The 21214-nt window shown below is 47.7% G+C and overlaps 1 protein-coding gene across 1 annotated transcript in view; it reads left to right on the top strand.

The window, feature by feature from the left end:
* Positions 1-2912: 2912 nt before the first annotated feature.
* The window catches only part of STX10 (syntaxin 10), a 182227-nt gene continuing 163925 nt past the window's right edge, over positions 2913-21214 (top strand). Inside the window, exon 1 of the mRNA XM_069604306.1 lies at positions 2913-3065. Coding sequence (XP_069460407.1) covers positions 3031-3065 — 35 coding nt within the window. The 5' untranslated portion in view covers positions 2913-3030. The remainder of the gene's footprint in view (positions 3066-21214) is intronic.

The raw sequence follows: 21214 nt of genomic DNA, 5'->3' as shown, positions 1-21214 counted from the left end.
GATGCCACCACAGATAGAGAGATGGGGCCTGTGACTGCAGGACTTCAACTTCACGATTGTTCACAAACTGGGCACGGACTACAACCCAGCAGACTTCATGTCTCGACACCCGCTAATAGACACGTCCAACAATGGCTCAATGGCAGAGGAGTACGTCAGCTTCCTCACACATCACGGGCCCCCAAAGGCCATCACGCCAACAACGATTCTGGACCACACAAGACAAGATGTCATACTAATGCAGGTGGAAGACGTGATCAGGTCTGGAAGGTGGAGAGAAACAGACTTCACCAGCAGGCAAGATATAGCCTGTGCCACAGCAGAACTACAGGCCATCAGGAATATAAGAGAGGAGTTGTTGATATCGGCAGAAGGGCTCGTCATGCTAGGACACTGAATAGTGATTCCCATGGACCAGCGGCAACAAGTCATAGATCTAGCCCATGAAGGGCACCGCAAGGTGGTGGCCACGAAAAGACAAGTGAGAGACACCATGTGGTTCCCAGGACTAGATCAGATGGTGGAACACACGATCAGTGCTTGTCACCTCTGTCACAGCACATCCAGACCCAATCACCCAGACCTAAAGATGGCTGACATGCTGGAGCTCCCTTGGACCCACCTTGCAATCAACTTCTTCTGGCCCTTTGGGGAGAGCAGATATTTGCTAGTCATCATGGATGAATATTCTCGATTTCCTCTAGTACACATGGTACCATCTACGGCAGAACTAAACCTCATTCCGGTGCTAGACAACATCTTCTCTGCATTGGGCATATTCAAATTCATGCAATACATGGGCATCCACCACAGAAATGTCACTGCACTATGACCACAGGCAAATAGCATGTTGGAGCGATTCATGGGTAGCCTGAAGAGGGTCCTCCAACAGAATGAGCTACGGTCCCTGTCACTTAACCAGGCCCTGTGTAACATGATTAGGGACTACAGGAACTCGCCACATGGCTCAACTGGACAGTGTCCCTTAGAGTAGCTATTTGGCAGACGGATAAGAACCAGACTTCCTCACCTTGCAAGTGACCCTGCAAGTGACCTGAGAGAAGACGCGAAACAGATTCGAGAGGTGGATGCCCGCAAGGACCAGGACATAAAGACATATGCTGACAGCAGAAGACGAGCCAAGAGCTCTGGCTTGCAAACAGGGGACAAGGTACTTGTATGCAGCCAGCAAGACAGGAAGCTGGACTCAAGATTCAATCCAGACTATCTGACGATATCTACCGTGAATGAAAGAATGGTAACTACTCTCTCCCCTATGAAAGTGATCACTCGAGATGTCTCCGAATTCAAGCTGTACAAGGAAGAAGATCAAGAACGTTATGAGGGAGACAACTGAGCAGTAGATGAGAGAAGAAGCTGCAGAAGAGCAAGAAGAACGTCGGGTAAGGCCGACAAGATGCATCAGAAGACCTGTACACCTGATTGAAGAGATGTGAAAACAGAGCTGCCAGTGACTTTGTTTTGCTTGACGGGGGGAGGTGTCGTGTGCTGGATAGGAAGCATGTAATGGAGGCATGGTGCTCCGTCACAAAGCACATTGACATATCAGAATGCACGAGTCACGCGCATGTGCCGTGGGGATGCCGTGCTGCAAGTTAGTTTGCCGCCGGAGGGAATAAAGAAAGGTTGAGCTAATCAGAGGCTCCTGTCGTTATTGTGTGCCTGGGCTTGCATGTCTGTACATGTACAGTGGCATTTTCTCTGCACACAATCTCTCAGCAAGAAACACCTATAGAGAACCCAGGAAACTAGACAGGCCTATAGTCTATTGTATAAAATGTGTTTATAGCGTTAATACACATGAAGGTCTCAGGGGGCTCAGGGGGCTTGGCGGGTGAGTCAGCTGATTGCAAGGCAGATGACACCTGCTAAAAGCGTGTGAGTTGCGAGCTATGCTATATGTTATGGTATTCCTGAAAAGCAAGTGCTAGGTCAAGAAAGAGAGAAGTGGAGGTAATACCCAATTACTTACGACTTGACCACATTACTTACTGTTAACCCTCATTACTCCTAGTCCTCCTACCTGCTAGGTTTCCTAGTTCCATGCATGACATCTTAAGCCAGTCTTGGTTTTTGTTTCTAATTGCATGCTGGAACTTGTAGTTTGTTCCCCCATTACAAGGGCCTACAATCCCAGCATGCAGTGTGGGGGGCGGGGAAACTTTGCTGGCTCAAAGAGTCTGGGTGGGATTGGGAAACTTGGCTGCTATGGGTCCTACTTTTCCTACCCTTTGGTACCTGCCCCTCCCGCCCCAAACCAATATGGTAATTTCTTATAGAAAATGGTTAACTTTGGAGGAGTGTGGAATGGTAGTTGGGAGTTGGGGAAGGAAGTTGTTGAATTATTTGAATTTGCCTGTGATTATTAAAAGTGTACATTGTTCAGTTGCATGTTTGAAAAATCAATAAAAATTGATTTAAAAAAAAAAAACTTTGGAGGAGTGTGATGGGGCGGGGGCTGGAACCTTTTTAATTGAGAGAAAGGTTCCTGTGTAGGAATTAAATAAGAAACGAACTAACAATGAACATAAAAAAGGGACTACTACCTGTTGCTTGGCCATGGCAAAAGTTTCTGCCATCTTGAAAGAGTCAAAGCTATTAAGCCTCTGCAATCAAAAGTGTACATTTTCGGTGAAATGTCCGAATCGGGAAAAATTAAAGTGTTAGCCACGATGGGTAATCGGCAGGTGTACTATGATGCAGTCAAATATTAGTATTGTTTTGTATTATAAAATCTTAACATTAAGTAAAACATGTTAACATTCCTAACGCTGATAGGCCAGGAATGTTTATATTCTGTAACTTTACTTTTTAGAGATGTACAGGTCTCCTGGACCCCCCCCCCTGGGGTGGGGGGGGTGAAGTGAAGGGAGGACTCTGCTGCTCTAAGATGGCCGCCGCACGGAGGCGCTCCCCCTTCCCTTCGCCATCCTCTCATTGCGGGGGTGCACCGGCACTTCCGGCCTGCTTGGGCTTGGCTTCACCTCTGGGTTAGGAAGTGGCAGCGACATGTCTCTGGAGGACCCCTTCTTTGTGGTCAAAGGGTGAGTGGAGCCAATGACCCTCCCTCAGCCTGCGTTTCCCCGTGCCACAGTGCACTGCTTCTCCAGTACTTGCCCCTTATAGTGCTCTAGTACGGGCGCCCTCCCTTCCACAGTGCACTGCTTCTCAAGTACCTGCCCCCTTATAGTGCTCTAGTACGGGTGCCCTCCCTTCCACAGTGCACTGCTTCTCCAGTACTGGCCCCTTATAGTGCTCTAGTACGGGCGCCCTCCCTCCCTTCCACATTGCACTGCTTCTCCAGTACCTGCCCCCTTATAGTGCTCTAGTACGGGCGCCCTCCCTCCCTTCCACATTGCACTGCTTCTCCAGTACCTGCCCCCTTATAGTGCTCTAGTATGGGTGCCCTCCCTTCCACAGTGCACTGCTTCTCCAGTACCTGCCCCCTTATAGTGCTCTAGTATGGGTGCCCTCCCTTCCACAGTGCACTGCTTCTCCAGTATCTGCCCCCTTATAGTGCTCTAGTACGGGTTCCCTCCCTTCCACAGTGCACTGCTTCTCCAGTACTGGCCCCTTGTAGTGCTCTAGTACGGGTGCCCTCCCTTCCACAGTGCACTGCTTCTCCAGTACCTGGCCCCTTGTAGTGCTCTAGTACGGGTGCCCTCCCTTCCACAGTGCACTGCTTGTCCAGTACCTGGCCCCTTATAGTGCTCTAGTACAGGTGCGGGCGCCCTCCCTTCCACAGTGCACTGCTTCCTCCCCGCTAATACCACCTCCTCCCAGTTCCAGCATGTTGCTCCGCCACTTATGCAGCGCCCTTCCCCCAATGTACTGTCCCCTTATAGTGCACTGATTGCCACTAATGCAGTACCCATCCCCCTACAGTGCACCGATGGCCACTAATGCAGGGCCCATCCCCCAATGTACTGTCCCCTTACAGTGCACTGATTCCCTGCCCCTATATGCCATGTCCTTCGCCCACATGCCTTTTCTTTCCACGGTAAAATAAATGCCAAGTATACTTCTACTCTATGCTCTCCTGAGAACTGATTTATAGAACTGCCCTTTCCTAACGTACTGCTACCCCCAACATATGAACCACAAATGAACGGACCCCCTTCTAATATAGTGGCCATTCTCAGTATTATTTATTTTAATAGGGCCTCGTAGCACCTTGCATGCTTCAAATTTTAAAAGGTGAGAGTTGGAAAAAAGAAGTTACAAGATGTCAGGAAAGGATAGGACGATTAGGATAGACAAGTGATGCTAGTGGAGGAGGGCAGTGCTATGTGTGGGGAAACCGGGAGCAGTATCCTGCACGCATACTGCAGTTTTCGGCTCTATTTCCAGTGGTGATGCCCCTCACGCAATATGTGGTATTATGTTAAGGTTGTACTTGGGACTGATGCAGTAAATTGTCACCGTCGCCAAAAATAAGTGACTGACATGAAATAAGTGACTGACGAGCACGAATCACAATTATTTATTTATTTGCATTTGTATAGCGCAGTTGCAGCCCGGAGGCATCGAGGTGCTGTTACAGGCATTTTGTAAGTAGTAGGTAAATGGCGACCGGAAAGTCTCTTAGTTACAGGTACAATCTACAAGGCAATCATGTCTGATAGGAGTTACAAGAGGTGATCAGAGTAACACACAGAAAAATAATACAGTGTGGCAAACTACATAGTGATCATAATCAGTAAGGAATCAGACAAAAAGCTTGGCTTTTATAGCTTTGTGGATGCTTGGTGGGACTCGATCATTCTCAGGTGGGTGGGGAGTGCATTCCAGTGGGTGGCTGCCAAGGTAGGGAATCTAGAGCCCCCAGCGCAGTCTTTTTGCGTCTTGGGTGTGAGAATCGTGTTGGAGTATCCCTTCCTCAAAGGTCTGGTACCGATGTGCTTGGTGATTCTTTGAACCAAGTACGGGGCGGCGAGTTCATGGAGGCATTTATGTGTGAGGGCAAGGGTTTTAAAGACAATTGTTTCTTTAACAGGGAGCCAGTGAGCCTGCCTTCTAACTTCAGATATGGTCTTTTCTAGATGTTCCCGTGGCCGCCCTGAGGGTGTTGTTTTGAACCAGTTGGATTTTGTCCACATTTTTGCACGAGGTTTCCCCTAGGAGGGCAATGCAGTAATCCAGCCTTGATCCAATTATTACCCTAGCAATGGTGAGGCAGTTGTGGCGTGATAAGAAAGGTCTGGCTGCGTTAAGGACTTTGGAATAATAGGCTGACGAGGTGGCGATGGCATTAACCTGTCTATCCATGGTCAGATCTGAGTCTAGGTAGACTCCCAGTGTCTTGACGTCGTCAGACACCTTAATGGGAATATTGTCAGCAACTCTTTGGGTAATTGTTGCTTGGATCCGACTATTATTAGTCACACGATAGACAGGAGCAGGAGGAAGTTTGTGGTTCACATTTTTTCCTAGAGTAAAAGTACCTTATATAACCACAAGCCCCTCAAAAATTAAAAATCATTAGGTACAACCTATTTTTATACAGATGTACAGAAGGCCAACCTATATTGTGATAGGAACCACTCTGGGAAGCTGTAGCCAAACCAGTTCAGATGGCAGTGATAGGCGGTCCAGGCCAAGTTCTTCAGAGGAGGTGAGCTTGTAAAGGGTCCACAGTGAGGTCACACAATGGGAATCACTTGGTTGTGGGGCATAATACAAATCGGAAGCTCCTACAAAGGAAAGGTAAGACAAGTGTGCACAAAAAGGTCCACAGAGATGATCCCTATCAAAAATTGTCCAGCCCTAAGTTGCTTTGGGCCTTGTGTCCAATAGTTCAGGTTTACAGTTCCACAGAATTTAGGATACAGGAAAAAATGCAGGTAGCGTCTCTGGGGTCCAGTGAAGGGTTCTTTAGGGTTAGGGTTCAACATTGCTTTTCCCGCCGAAAGCCGCAGTCCTTGATTCCCAGGGGTTGCAGGTTCGAGCTGATCTCCTGTTGGCGTCTTTCACTGTTGCAAGGACTCTCGGTCTAAGAATGCAGAAAAACTCAATGAAGAACCCCTCTCAGGACTAGACTCTGGTTAGGTAAGCAATTTTTGGACGGTGGTCAACGCACCCTGCCACGCAAAAGGACTCAGCAGCTGCGGTCAAACTTTCCCTTCTATCTCTGGTCCCCTTGATGTTAGGACGCCAATATTGTGCAGGAGGTAGCCTTGCAGGGCCAGTCGAGGATCCCCCAAGTTTCAGGCCGCAAATCGGTACAGTGTTGCCGGCAGCACAGTAGCACAAAAACTGAGCTGGTCAGCCACAGGACGGATCCAAGGCACTTCCGAAGACTTCCTTTGGCAGGGCACCAATCAGACGTCGGGAATGGATGATCCCTCCACACCAAGGGTCGTAGCTCTTTCGCAGGACTACTAAAGATCAAGAGCAAGACAGGGCTCCTCCAGGACAGCAGCAGACATTGGTTACTAGGCCTCCTTCTGTCGTGTCTCTTTGCGGGCGTCACAGCTGGACAGAATACTTGGCTACTTCAGGTTTCTCCAGGATCTCTGAAGAATGGTTGCAGGGGTCCTCTTCTTATCCTAAAAGCCAGGTAAGAGCTGAAACTCCCAGTAGCAGGACTAGCCCGCACACACACCCCAGCAGTGGTCCAATCAGGACCACTGGCAAGAACATTCATGCATACCACTCAGACACACTGAAACCAGTTTGGGGATATGAGTCAGACAGACCCAGTCCAAATCCTGCCAGCAAACACACACAGCCCTCCAGTAGTCAGCCAAAAGCTTCTGCTTTTTCAGGCACTGGAAGTCCTTATAAGGAGGCTAAAGGACAAGATGGCAAAAGAACAGGCAAAACGTCTTGTTGCACAGCCATATTTGACCAGTGGCCACAGTTAGTAGCTAAACGCGGTAAAGCTAAAACGAAAATCCCCAAAAAGTAGGGGACAGTCACTGCCACCACTACTAGCCTATCCTTTTAGCACCTAGAGTAAAAAAAAATCCTCTGAGTGTTAGTCTAGGGCAAAACAAACATGAACCCCATTGTACTGCAGTTTAAGCTGCTGTGCAAAATGATAAAAAGTTACCACAAGTGATACAAAAGTAACCAAAGTAGTAACATAGTAACTTGACTAAGGGAAACAATGTTTCCCAGTACTGATAGCCTGGATTACATATTGGTTTCCCCATACCCTTTGAGCAAAGGCCAGTGCAGTGAAGCTTAAGGCTTTACTGTACTGCAAAAAGTACAGGTCAGAATTGAAAATAAAAGCAACGGTTTTGGGCGTTCCCTAAAGATGGAAGGAAGGGTGCAGTAAAGAGAAATCTTTCCTAACATTAGTTTCCTCCAGTGATTTTTCTTCCTAACACTAACTCGTTTGAACACATTTGAATGTGTGCTTGGGGCACCCAGCCCACAGGTGGGTGGGGACTAGGGTTCAGACACAGTAGATTGAATTGCACAGGACCATCCCACCCCCTTAGCCACTAAGCCCCAGTAAAGTGTGTTCGAGGCTGAGGGCATGTGACTGTGCTTCAGCCCTGGCCTGGCTACCTTATTATTGGCAACTTTGTTGGCATCTCATTGCATGGGCTGCTAGACCAGTCAAGGGAAGTCTTTATCTTTGGCATTTGTAGCACGCCTACCACTGCGGTGGGGAACTGGTGCAGTCGAATTGGATTCTCTGTGCTAGGTTGCAGATGGCAGCTTGTGGGTGGAAGAAGATTCTGAAGAAGAATGGTTTGCGTCTTTATCTAAATATTGCACAGGTCTGGGCTCTGACTTCCATAGTTTTGATGCTAGCACTTGGAAGCACCTGCCCAGCGCTCTGGACCGCCAGAGTCTGCATAATCTGGACGTCAAGTGTTAAAGCGCCGGCTAGGTGGATGCGCGTAGCATACTTGCCTTGGGAGCAAGATGTGCTCTGCGTCATGGGTTCAATACCCCGGTTGGGCCAACTCGGCCCTTCGTTCCCCCAAATCCCAGGTTTGTTTTTTATTTATGCAGTGCAGCAATGCCATGAAAACATCTTCAAGGTGCTAAACCCAGTACCACATTGTTGATGAAGTAACATGGGTTTCTAAGCGCCCTGAAACTGGATTCCTAGCCATAGTTGTGCTACATAAGACACCAAATTATTATTACAGTTGGAGCAAAAGCATGGATCTAATGTATTTTGCTAGTTTTAATTAATTAATGTACAGTTAGATTTATTCATCGGTCACTTGTTAGGCGCTTATACAATTAGCGAAGCTGTTTCAAAGCGCCCACAAGGTAACAGGGTGGGGACAGGGCAAGGTAGACAGTGAATTACAACAAAGATAAATAATTGAATTAAAAGTACCAACAAATAATGAGAATAAAAGGGAGGGTGCCTTGTGAGTGTTAAGAACGTGCAAGTGCAGGGACTTCCATATTGTTGCCTGATAACTGGTAGTCCCAGGTTCCTGACTGGAAGAGCACTTGTTGGGAGTTCAAGCCACGAGTCAGGGAACAGAGGCGACTCACGCCGTACTTGGTCAACTGTGAGGGTGGGCCCATTCGGTGCAAGTACACAAATCCGAATCCCACTATGAGTGCCACGTAGTCGGGACTGCCTCTCCTCACCGCTGCTCTCTTCCACTCTGCCCAATAATACCAATACTTGGTTGTCATCCATCTACAACAGCCCACCTGAGATGATGTTCTGAAACTCGGCCTGCAGGTCCATGTTGATGTTAAACGGGGCGTGGAAAGGACTCCACTATGTGGTATTTGTCAGAGTAGAAGCCAAACAGACTTGCTGCAAACTAAATGTTTGAAATGGTTGCACCCTTTCTGAAGTGTCCTCAAGTCCCTACTCTCTTGGCCACTCTATCGAGCAGCAAATTGTGATCAGCTGGTATCCAGTTAAAATGTTGCTAACAAAAATATAGTCAGTAGAGAGGTTGTGGTAAGAATACCTCTGCAGTGGAACAGTTGCCAAGCAAACTGTAGTCGACAAATGCAGCTGAAATGTAGTGCTGTTAGGCCGGGTAACAGAGTAAAGAGGGGCTAGTGATGGCCCGGCTTAGTGTTAGAATAGGGGCTAGGGTCTGAACATGGGTTAAATGATAGAAGTTGGGGTTTGGTTAATCATTGGGGTACATTGGGATTGGGGTTATTGTAAGGCTAGGGCTAAAAAGGTCATTGTTTGCAGTTGGGGTAAAGTTAGTATTGGAGCAAGGTTTTGGATTAAGGCAAGGGTTATGCACTTTGGCGAGCTGGTGGTGGGGTTGGGGATAGGTTCACTTTCTATTCACTCTGTATTGAGTAAAATGCAAATACAATGCCTTGGCGCTCTGCAGGCTTAGTGTTCTGTGACAGTTCAGGGGAGAATAAGGGTTGTAGTTAGAGTTGGGGGAATGTTTGGGGATGGGGTGAGGGCGATGGTGGAGGTTTGGTTAGAGGGTTGGGTCATATTTAGGGTCACAGCTTTCTACTTGTGTGTATTTAAAAATGGCTTTTTTGAAGACCTTATTACTGGCAACATTTTCACATTTTGGAATGCTTGTATTGAATGACTACATTTTTGAAATGACTTTTTGCTGACATTTTCCTGGGGGCATTTTTCCTTGGAATCAATCAGCTGTTCAAAAGATGGTCCACAGTATCACTCGGGTCAGGATTGCCATGCTGTCTTGATTTTCTGTAGCCTAGAGCAGCCTCGAACAGCCACCAGGGTTATCTCTGTACAGGAGAGACGAGATATATGCAGCTAGGAAGTGGCCACTGTTTTCCTTCTGTATCCTAAGAAAGGGTTTTGCATTAGCCAGTGGCTGCTTCCTTGCCACTGGAATGTCATGACTAGAGTGAATTGCAGATTACTGTGTCTGGTTATTGAAGTCAGTGGGTCCTCTGCGCCTGGTTACATCATGCCTTCCCTGTGTCTTTTTTTGCATTGTTTAGGTATTGGAGCTTTCCCTCCAATTAACCAGGGGCCCATCAACGTACCGACTCCCGCCCCCGAATACTCAACCAGGAACAGTGTCATTTTGTTCCTGCTCCTTGGTGATCCCCCAAAATTCACTTTAAACACGGTGCCCAAGTTTGATGCGGCTCCCTAACATTTCAGGAATGGAATCTCTTGGAAGTGAACTTGTCACCTGTGATGGCAGGCGTAGCATAGACTCATCTTCCGATGTTTAGTGGGAACAGGAAGCAGCAGTCGACTTTGAAGAAGTTGAGTCGATCCTCCCCCCTGACACCAGCACTTGCACGGTGCAGTCCTGTGCAAGATCTTGCCTCAATAGCTGCATTTGTAGAGCTGCGCACATGACGGGAAGCCACAGAGTCTGCATGTTGTGACCACACGCATGACAGTCTTGACCTCGGGCGCCCTCGTAATTAACCATGTGTAACTTTTTGGGATCTTCCGCTTGCCGTTTGTATATTTGTAGACTTTTTGCAGTTGTTGGGTTATGATGGCGACCGGGATGAACCTGCCCAGTTGGAAGCGCTGTTCCAGGAGTGGAAGCATCCTTTATGAATAGGATACAGAGTCAAGGATGTTCTACTCCCTGGCTCAGGTCTGCAAGCTGAACTCCAAAATGAACAAGTAAAGCCCCACTCAATGTAGGCCCTTTGGAAAAAAATCTTGGATTTCTTTCTTTTTGTACTGTACATTAGTGATTTTTCCAGGTGGATTTTCAAGCAGATTAATTCTAGTTGCCTTTTGATCTTTGCCGAAGGTTTATCCACTAACCCCGTTTCCAGCATGGCCCGATTTGCTTGCATAGGTCTTTGGTCTGCCTGCTTTGGATGAATGCTTTCTGGTGACCCAATCAGTGTTTACAAATGGTCTAACCTTAGAACATCCAATTGCAAGCTTTACATTTTTTTTATAAATGTGGCCATTGCAAGAGATGTGAGCACCCATCGGCAGATGGCGGATTTAAGGGTTTGGTAGCTCTCTATGGGACTTGGGACTAAGATTTATTTATTCACACAAATGATTTCTCAGTTTGCTACAAGACTTGACTCATTTTCCCACAATGCAACCTTTTTCTTTCACAGTTAGCCTGAGGATTGTTGGCTTTTCTCCTGGATGTGTGCTTCTCTTCCTTGTTGTCCTTACCCCTGGAGGTGGTACCAAGTCTGCGGGCCGATCTCTGCCTCACGTTGAACCTTCATGTCTTGTATCCCATTTTCTCAGGGACTGGCTGCTCTTCTAGCGTTTTGGCAAGAGCTGCCAGGAGTCGTAGTTTGGTAGTCTCTGTGCCGGTGGCATTACTGTTCTCTTTTCCCTCGTTAAAGCTTGTTTTGGAATCCAACGTTCTCTAGGCCTTTGTGCTACTTCTCAGCGTTTCTCGGTCTCTCATCCTTTTGGTTGTAGGATCCGGTCCTCTGGGTTTTGCATCAATTCATCAGCACTGTACGCCGAGTGCAAGGCGTGGGCTGTACATTCTCTTGTGTACATTTCAAAGATAATCTCCACGCATTGACCTAGACCACTGGTTCAATTAGCTGCTTATAGGCGTCGAAACGGACTCCTGGTATTTTCGTGGTGCGAGCCATCTGTAGATATGGTTTGTCACGTAACAGTTCTGTCCACTTGCTTTGGATAGCGTAAATATAGTTTAAAAAAAAATGGTAGTAATTTTTTTACAACACACCAACCATAACCAACACATTAGGCATTTCCGTTTACCAGCTCCATAGCTTGCATTCACATGTTGTTAAATGCCGACCCCCCCCCATCCCTCCCCTTTAACTCGAGCTTCCACTTCAATGCCTTGAGTTTAGTTTCTCTTGGGTGAATCCCCTTCACAGTTCTCGGACGTATCATATTCACTGGATTCGATATGGGAGGATCCCGACAGTGTGGCCACCAATTGTCTCCATGCTATCAGGTGTCCCGCTTCCTCCTCCCCTCCCCTGCTGACTGCTTCGTACCATGCCACCGTCTCCGCTTCTGCCCACTTCAGGAGATCATTCCACCACACCTCTAGTCTAGGTCTATGGTCTGCTTTCCAGCCCATAGCGATTCTCCATTTGGCTAAAATGTAGGCCAGGTCCTTCACTTTACTAATATGTTTTAGATTGCATGGTCTGGTAAATCCCCCCCCCCCCCCCCATCATGCAAGCCCATACCGATTCCACCTCTAGCTTAATTCCTTTTTCGGATAGATGTTTGACTTCCTCCCAAAATTTTCCCACCTCTGGGCACGCCCATAACATGTGAATCATCCCAGCGCCCACCTCCCTGCACTTGGGCCATTTCTGCACTACTGTGCTCGCTAACCTGGCGATTTTATGGGGGTTCATACATGCTCTGTGTGTGACGTATAACTGGGATTTGCTGCAGTCTTGCGTTCCTGCCCACCATCTTATGATATCTCTGGGCTCTTTCCCATTGCCCATCCTGCATGGGTTCTCCCTCCTCCTCCCAATCCCGCCTCAGTTGGAGCAACTCCTTATCCACTCTAGACATCAGTAGTTCATAGATTCATGATATTTCGTGCCCTCTCTCCGAGATATCATACATCATTTCAATGTGTCGGGGTGATTGTCCCGGGGTCAGCTGGGCCGTCCGCGGACCTCCGGGCTGGGAGGCCCCAACTCCTCCCGTGTTCCCCAAAATTGAGTATGAGACACACGCAAGAAGCAAGGTGGTTCTGCTGTTTATTAAACAACGGCAGGGATGGGTCTAGGATCGTACGCGTCCGCCCAGACTCTCAAAGTTCGTGGGGCTCGCAGGCCCTTTTTGCCTCAGTATGACGCGCTACTTGCGTCACCTGGGAAAGTTCGCGAAAAACCTATCGCCACTCTGGATTGGTTCCTCGAGTGGTAGGGTTAGTATAGCATACATATAGAGAACAGTATTAGTGGTTGAGGATGAGTCAGGTGGTATACTTGGGTTGTCCCTTCTATTAGATACTTGAAAATTGTTACACAAAGACCCCTAATGATTGGCTAATGTTAGTTGTGTCAGTGATGAGTGCCCCCATGTTCTGATTGGTCCACCCGCGAGCCCCCCAGCCTGGGGCCATCGTTGTTCCCAGCTCGCGGTGTACCTGTCACTAGCAACAATATGTAACTATGTGTTCGTGCAGACAATGCGCGGATTTGCTCATAGGCCCGAGAGCAGACCATTCCCATCGCTGTAGGTGTCCATTGGGTCATTTCATTGTTGCAGCCTGTGTCCCAGACGTGGGACCCAGGCGACTTCTCCCTCGTGGGTCTGGCACCTTGTCAGGTTGGCTTGGTCACGTGAGGGGAGACCGTGGCTGGGGCAGAATCCTGCACATTTAAAGTTGTATTTTGCTTCTGCGTGCTTGGCTTTGCTTACAGGTGTGACCTTGGCGTCGGCTGGCAGCATACGAGTTGCAACATCGCTCCCTTGGCTGTGAGCTCTCGCTGGGCTCGTTCTGCGCGATCAGCACTTGTACTCTTGCTCATTCTGTGTTCATGGCGGGTCTTGCTTGCGGCCTACTTGGGCCTGGTTCATAGGTGGGGAAGTGTAATGCACGGCACCTGTTTTGTGGTGCGACATGGCTTCATAGGCAGTATTACGTCTTCGTTATATTATCATCACGATGCAAGGGGTGGGAGAAGCGTCAGCGTGCATGGTGGCACGTGTGTTCTTGGCAGTTGGCTAGGTCGTCATGGCATCTCTAACGATGTGGGTGCTTGTTGTCGAGGTCTTAGTCGAGTTCATCCATGCCGCAGGTGTCGGCTCGAGTAGGGCAGGCTGGTGGGCAGGCTGGTGGGCATAGCCATATGTTCTTGAACCAGGGTATTTGGTCGTCTGGTAGATAGACGAATTCATCTCGTGGTGGGTGTCTACGCCGCGATCCTCTGGGCCATGGTCGCGAGGAGATTGGGGGGAGCTTTTTCTCCCATTCTCCCACTTCAGTCCCCCCTCTGGTCGACTTGTCGACCACAAACATATCTTTTTCTTTATCTCCTCTTACTCTCCATATTTTGGTCACTCCTCCCAGGTGTCCATAGTGGTTGACATGGTCTTCAAATGACCAGTACATGTATACACAGCTCCCTCCCGGTTTACAGTATACCCATCTTCCGATATAGCTCCTCGGGTTTCTTGCGTTCTCAAGCTTTACGGATGGTGGGTCTAAGTGATTGGCGATGATCTGTTTGCGCAGTTTCTCTCTTTCCTTTATTATCACGTCTGTGTGCTGGTCATCGTCAGTTGGCATTAAGGGGTGCATGCCGATCATTTCGTCTGTAGTGCGTGCCTTCCTGGCCTTCCAAAACCTTATTACAATCAATACAGCTGCAGCCAGTATTATGCATCCAACTATTATCTTCAGCCCATCCGAGAGCCATGATGGCATCCATGACCATAACAATGAAAACCAGCTATCATCTTTCTTTACTCCTTTACTTTCTTCCATCATCTTGGAGTGCATCTGGGCCAGTTGTGATACTGCTTCGGTGAGTGTACCATTATCTGCATCGTTAGCAGGAATAAATGTGCAGCATGATTGTCCTATTTTTGCACAAACTCTTCCCTCCATCGCTGTGAGGAGATCCAGTACATATCTGTTCTGTAGTGCTACCATTCTTGCCGCTCGCAGTTCCTCTTTTATTGCATTGAATCCGTTTACTGTTGAATTAATCGTCATCATTAGTTCCCATCGGGTGATCTGGAGCCATTTAGCGTTTGCATAAGCTTGTAGTCCAGGGTGTATTATTGACGACAAGAACATAGCAGCCCTGCTAAATAACCTATGTTCTGGTGGGATAGAAGTGAGTGCCGTTTCCGACATTCCCCACAGGTAGTTTCTTGTCAGGGGTTCTCCTTGTCTCTTTATCCTATTTAGGACGTTGTTGTTGTTGTTCTCTCTCTCCTGTGATTGTACGGATCTCTTCTTCCCTTCATCCATTTTGGGGAAATTGGCCATGTTCACATGTTTTTGGGGCACCACTAGCGATGGTACATTGATGTGTACCATTGTGCATATACCATTCCACAACGGGGGCAGGGTGTGATGTGCCTTATTTCCGCAGGCCCAATAGTGATCCATTATCACTGCCGTTCCAGCACCCCCCTCTGGTAATTCTAACACGCTTCCACAGTTGGTATTGTATCCCACCTCCACATCTCCTCTGTGTTGGTAGCATAACTTGGGCGCGGTCAGCGGTAGTATGCTTATTGGGTCTTCATCCTTCTCCATCCATGTCAGCATGGGTACGTATTTGCCCCATGTCGTCCAACATCTGTCGTTGTGTTCCTGTATGGTGGTAATATTCTCTCTTGTTATCATGTTGCTACCGACCACTCCTATTTCCCATTCATTGTTCATGTATACCTTCCCTGTTATTGTTATCAGCGGCCTTTCCCAACAGCCTTGTATACCAGGAACTTCAGTGGCGTACCAATCACATGGTAGGTATTGTAGGGTTACTTTCTTCATTTCTCCCTTTTCAGGGCCACTTGTCATGTATCTGAACGCTTCAGCATGTAAACTGCTCTTATGATAACTCAAATATGACTTGAGGAAATAGTTTTCGTATGGGTATGTGTCTCTTGTTTTCCACTGCATTCTCACTACCGTTCCTTGAAATCGTCCTCTCGTTTGGAATAGTGCCAGATATATTATACATCGCGCCGTCTTTTCTTGTATTTCTGTGGCAACGAATGTTCGAGAAGCGCTCATGGCGTATGGGATCAATGAGCAAACATAACAGCTATATTCTGTTGTCTGCTTACCAATTTGGGTCATGTGCTGGTACCACATTGTTTGAGACGTGTGCTGAATCTGTTATGTAATTATCAATACCCTTGTTATCTGTATATGTGCTGCGTTTAACTCTACTTCCCTTATGCGGAGGGTTGCTAGTACCACCTGACGTCATACCTGTTGCAGCCGTGGGAGGGGGTATGTTAGGTTTGGGTGCAGCCATAATATTGATAGCATAGACCAGTGATGACCAATACTCCTATCATTTTTATTACAAAAGCTAGTCTCACCGGCATTTGCTCTTACCTTGCTGCAGTCCGGCAGCTTATTCTTGCGACGTTAAAGGTGCCCGCCTGAAAATCCTCAATACGCTTGTTATTATTGTTAGTGGTTGTTATTAAGCTCTCCCTACCAAGTGATCGTTCAGTGCCCAGGCGAAGAGCTGTTCCCACGCTAATCTTAGTGATCTATCTCTTAGCGCAGGTAAGTGCTGGTGAAGATGGGGAAATGATTGTTCTATGGCCAAAATAAATGCGGTGTAATATATTGTACCCTCCTTCTCTTAAGGTACGTTGTCCTTCTTATGTGATATACAAATTGGTGCGATAGGGCTTCAGGGGTGTTATCATCCGTGGGCAGCATCTACTCCTGGGCACAGTACACTGTTGGGTACTTATTTTCTGAACAATACAATTATACACGGTACCTGCATGTGCGAGAGAAGAAAAGAGAAAACGTACAAGTGTTTTACATGTGTATGTGTGTGCGCAATACAATGTCCTTCAATCGGGGGTGACCTTAGAGGGGAGGGGATAGGGGCTCAATTGGCGGAAGTTTGTTTACTTTGCGATCTCGTGACCATGGGATGGGCTGTGGGCAAGCGTCCAGTGTCTATTTCAGTAGTTGCCTCTGGGGAATCTGGGGGGTGATCAGGTGTGGTGACACTACTGTCCTCAGCTGTGGCCGACGTTTCCTTCTCTGTGGCCGCTTCTGTTGCTGTCGTTGCTCTTCCAATGGCCCTGTCGTTAACGCTAGGGCGGGTCTGGAGTTTGTAGATCTTCACGTCGTGTAGGTGATTCCAGGCACGCTTATCCTGCAATTTCACAGCTCTGGTAGCTACCTCCTCTACCAAATGAGGACCAGTAAAGCGTGGGCCGTTCCACTTTCTATTGAAGTTGCGGAGGAGCACATGGTCACCTTTAGCAATTTTGCTTAGTCCTTCCTTTTCCAGTTCCTTGTCGGCGTCGTCTTGTTGAGAACTCTTCGACCCGCCCCGCCCCGCGTGCGCTCGAGCTGTTGAGATACAAACGCTACACTAGTAATCAAAGAAGACACATGTTGATACATTTCGTCACCAAGAACAGTTGCAGTGTTTTCATGGTCTGTGAATGCTCTTGATGTAGGCGTTAGAGGAAGGCGCATTTGACGTCCTGTCACCACCTCGTTTGGTGGTGATCAGACCCTGGCCTATTCCTTAGCTCAAATAGAGCTAGCGGGAGACAGTACAACCAGCTCTTCTTGGTTGTTTGCTGTATCTTTGCTATTTCTTCTTTCAATAGGCCATTCAGGCGTTCACATATATGTTGGCCTGCGGGTGCATATGCACATGCAAATTTATGCTTAATACCCAGCAAGGACGTGATGTGCTGAAACATTTCATTAGCAAAGTGTGGGCCGTTATCTGACCGCAACACTTCGCACACGCCCCACCTGGGGAAAACCTCTCTCACTAGAAATTTAGCTGCTCTGAAGGCATCTGCGTGTGAGCAGGGTCCGGCCTCGATCCACCTGGAGAATGGGCATACCACTACAATCATATACCTATTTCCTTGACATACATTGATCATATCAACGTAGTCAATATGAATGTGCAGGAAGGGTCCCTCTGGCCGGGGTATAGTACCTTTATCACTTGCAGCATGTGACTGGACGTAAACTGTTGGCATGTGAGGCAATTGCTGATAAAATTTGTTACATGAGAATTTAACTCGGGGCAGAACCAGTCTTCCCTAATTCGTGCTGCAATTACTTCCTTTCCTGTATGAGCTGGGTGATGGAGCTGGGCCAGGGCGGTGTTCAGCAGTGCCAACGGCATGACCACCTTTCCAGTGTTATTTTGACGCCACAGTGCGTCAGTTGGGGACATCGTACATCCTCTTTTTACCCATAGTTCCTTTTCTGCCATTGGTGCGGCTGCCTGTAATTCCATTATCTGTGTGGCGGGGAGATGGGTGTACCCTTCTTTCATCAACATCTGTTTGGCCATCCCTCTCCCCCTCCCTCTCTGACTCTGGGGGGTTCCATATTTCACCAAAGTATGCCGCATGTTTGGCATGCGCGTCTGCTGTTTCATTCCCTTTCGAGATATGGTTGTCTCCATTAGTGTGTGCCGGGCATTTAACCAAAGCTATCTCTTGGGGATCATTAATTACTTCAATTAATTCTGCTAACAAGAGAGCATGTTGCACTGGGGTGCCATCAGCCCTCCTAAACCCCCTTCTCTGCCATTTTATCAACCCCGAGTGGACAGTTGACGTGACATATGCGCTATCAGAATATATAGTAACTCTTTTGTCAATGCTTTCCTTCAACGCCAAGATCAGTGCAACCAATTCTGCTGCTTGAGCCGAATAATGCTGTGGTAGCTGCACACATTTCACCGGGACATACATCAAATCTTCTGTCGTTTTTACAACTGCTGCCCCTGTTCTCCTTATCCCATCACTTTGGTCTATTGTTGATGACCCATCAATATACAAAATCTCTCCACCGTTAAGTGCATCCTCTTCAACTTTTCTAGTGCATGAGTACGTTTCGATAGTCTGCGTACAGTCGTGAGCATGATCACCTTCCTCAATAATTTCCGCTATAAATCTGGCTGGGTTAACTGTACTGCACCTGACAATTGACATATCGGGTCTAGACAAGATGATCTCATAACCTGACTCCCTCTGTGTTGTCAGTGTGGATTTAGGCTTATTCAATATTGCAAACAGCGCATGCTCCACAAATAGAGTGGTTGGGCACCCCATTGTAATCGATGATGATTTCTCTGCCGCAAATGCAGCCGCGGCGAGACTCTGTTCGCAAGGGAAATGTCCTAACATAACAGGGTCCAAGTGACCGCTGTAGAACGTTATTGGCTTGTGTGCCATGCTGGTTTTCTGAGTCAATACTGCTTTCATTACTGCTGAGTCGCAATGTGAAAAGATAAAGAACTGCCGTTCATAATCTGGGGTGGCTAGTACCGGCGCAGTGGATATGGCGTGCTTCAACTCGTCAAATGCCTCTTTCATTTCCCTTGTCCACCCCAATGTTTTGTCCCCTTTGTGTGCTTCTCTCAATGCTTCAAGTAGGGGTCCTATGTATGAGCTATAGTCAAAAACCCATGCTCTACAGTAGTTGCATAATCCCAGGAACTGCTGCAGCTCCCTCACCGTTTGTGGTAGTGGCGTGTTTGATATAGCTTGTGCTCTTTGTGGTGCAATCATTCTTCCGTGTTGGGATATTAATTGACCAATGTATAGTAACTGTTCCGAACAGTACTGTAACTTTTCTTTCTCTACCTTGTAATCCTTTTCAGCCAACACTGTCAGCATTTTCAATGAGTCCTCCCTGCACCTTTTCTCGCTTGTGCTGCAAATTATTATATCGTCAACATATTGCAGTACCGTACTTTCCAATTCAATGTTTCCCAAGCCCATCTGTATTACTCTGTTGAAAATTGAGGGTGACTCGCAGTACCCTTGTGGTAACCTGGTGTGTTTCCATTTTGTGTTTCTGTATGTGAAGCTTGTGAATCTGGGTGCAGGGGTATTGAGAAAAAGGCATTTTTGAGGTCAATCACTGTGAACCATGAGGCCTCTGCCGGAATTCCACATAATATTGTGGCTGGGTTTGCTGCTATGGGGTACTCTGCTTCTACAATGTTGTTCAAGGGTCTGAGGTCCTGGATAAAACGGCAAGACCCTCCTTTAGCCTTGCGCACTGGGTACACGGCCGTGTTACATGGTGATTCTGATGGTACCAATATGCCATTATTTATTAGGGCCGTTATTGTTTCGTATATGCCCTCATCTACTTCTTTTGATAGTGGGTATTGTTTCACTCTAGGTAGTATTGCACCCTTTTTCAGCTTTATTTTTACTCCCCCGATACTCTTTATGCAGCCCACGTCATAGGGACTGGTGGTCCACAGTGATGTTGGAACTTTTGCCATATCTTCCTCGTAGAAGGGAACTGGGGTAGATGCGGATGCTTAAAGTGCCATGGCCATTTTCTGTGCCACTTGCTTATGTCACTCTTTGCCATATATCTACACTCATCATGAATACCATCTCACCTTCTTCCTTGTCTTCTGAGAAGAGATCCTCATCGGACACCTGGGTGAGCCTGCATCCCTCAGCCAGGGCTATCACTGCCCTCCATGCTTTCCCTTCCCGGTCTTGGGTATGTACTGCGATATAATCAGCAGTTGCTATAATACTCTCGATGCTCACCGAAATCACCTTCCCTTCTGGTTCATTGGCTGGTGTCTCAGGCCTGAACAAATACGCTGCTGGCCTCCTCCAGATCTTTCCTTCTATTCCGGGCATCCAGGCGAATGCCATGTCCGTTCCGTACTGGAACAGTTCGCCGTCCACTGGCTCAGCCCGGGCTACTGTCTGTCCACAGTACGCTTGCAGTATTTGTCGTGCAGTAAGCATGTTTATTCCTGAAGTGGAACAAATTATGCCATCCGTGAAGGAGATTGTCATATTTAGCCTGCCATTATGTCCCTCCCAAGTATGTTCACTGGTGACTCCCTTGAATACAGGAGCGGGACAGACATATCATAATCTCCAATAGAGGAGCGGGACAGACATGTCATAATCTCCAATAGATAAGGAGATGTTATCAGTAAACAGAACCAACCCCCTAGCCCCAGAGAATCCTTTGGTGTTCATGGCCTCACCTGACATCTTAAATCTACCCTCCCTTATGCAAGACCGGGTTGCCCCAGTGTCAACAAGGAATGATCATTTTTTGTCACCTATCGTTACCTCAATGCGTGGTTCCTCCGCACTATTAGGTGTTATCGACAGGATGGGACACACCAAAGACGTCTGTGGGCTGTCCTATTGTGGGTATAATGACTGACCACTTCCTGTGTAAGGGTTGTGTCCCAGGACAGTCACCCTTCCCAATTGTGTTTGTTGTAGCTGTGTATCGGTGGAGGTTACCTTATGGTCCTGTATTTGAGTGGGCTGCTGTACCGGCTGCACTTGGTGTTGTTGTGTTATTGCTACCTGTTGCGGTAGTGAATATGTCTGTGGCTGTGGTTGTGTTGCTAACTGTTGCTGTGTGCTGATCTGTTGCAGCCCCTGCAGTTGTTGGTAACCCTGCTGCTCCCTCATAGGCCCCTGTTGTCCTTGTTCCCCCCCATGCTGATGTGGAGGGTCTCATTCTACACGTACGTGACATGTGTCCTAACATCCCGCAAATCCAACATACAGGTGGTTCCCTGGTCTGCCATGGGAAACTTCCTGCGTTATCCTGGTACACTGGTTGCCCAATGG

This window comes from Ambystoma mexicanum, chromosome 3q (genome assembly GCF_040938575.1).
Source record: "Ambystoma mexicanum isolate Mex_15411 chromosome 3q, UKY_AmexF1_1, whole genome shotgun sequence".
NCBI lineage: Eukaryota > Metazoa > Chordata > Amphibia > Caudata > Ambystomatidae > Ambystoma > Ambystoma mexicanum.
Note: the sequence above shows the minus strand (reverse complement) of the source record. Positions and strands in the feature narration are given on the sequence as shown.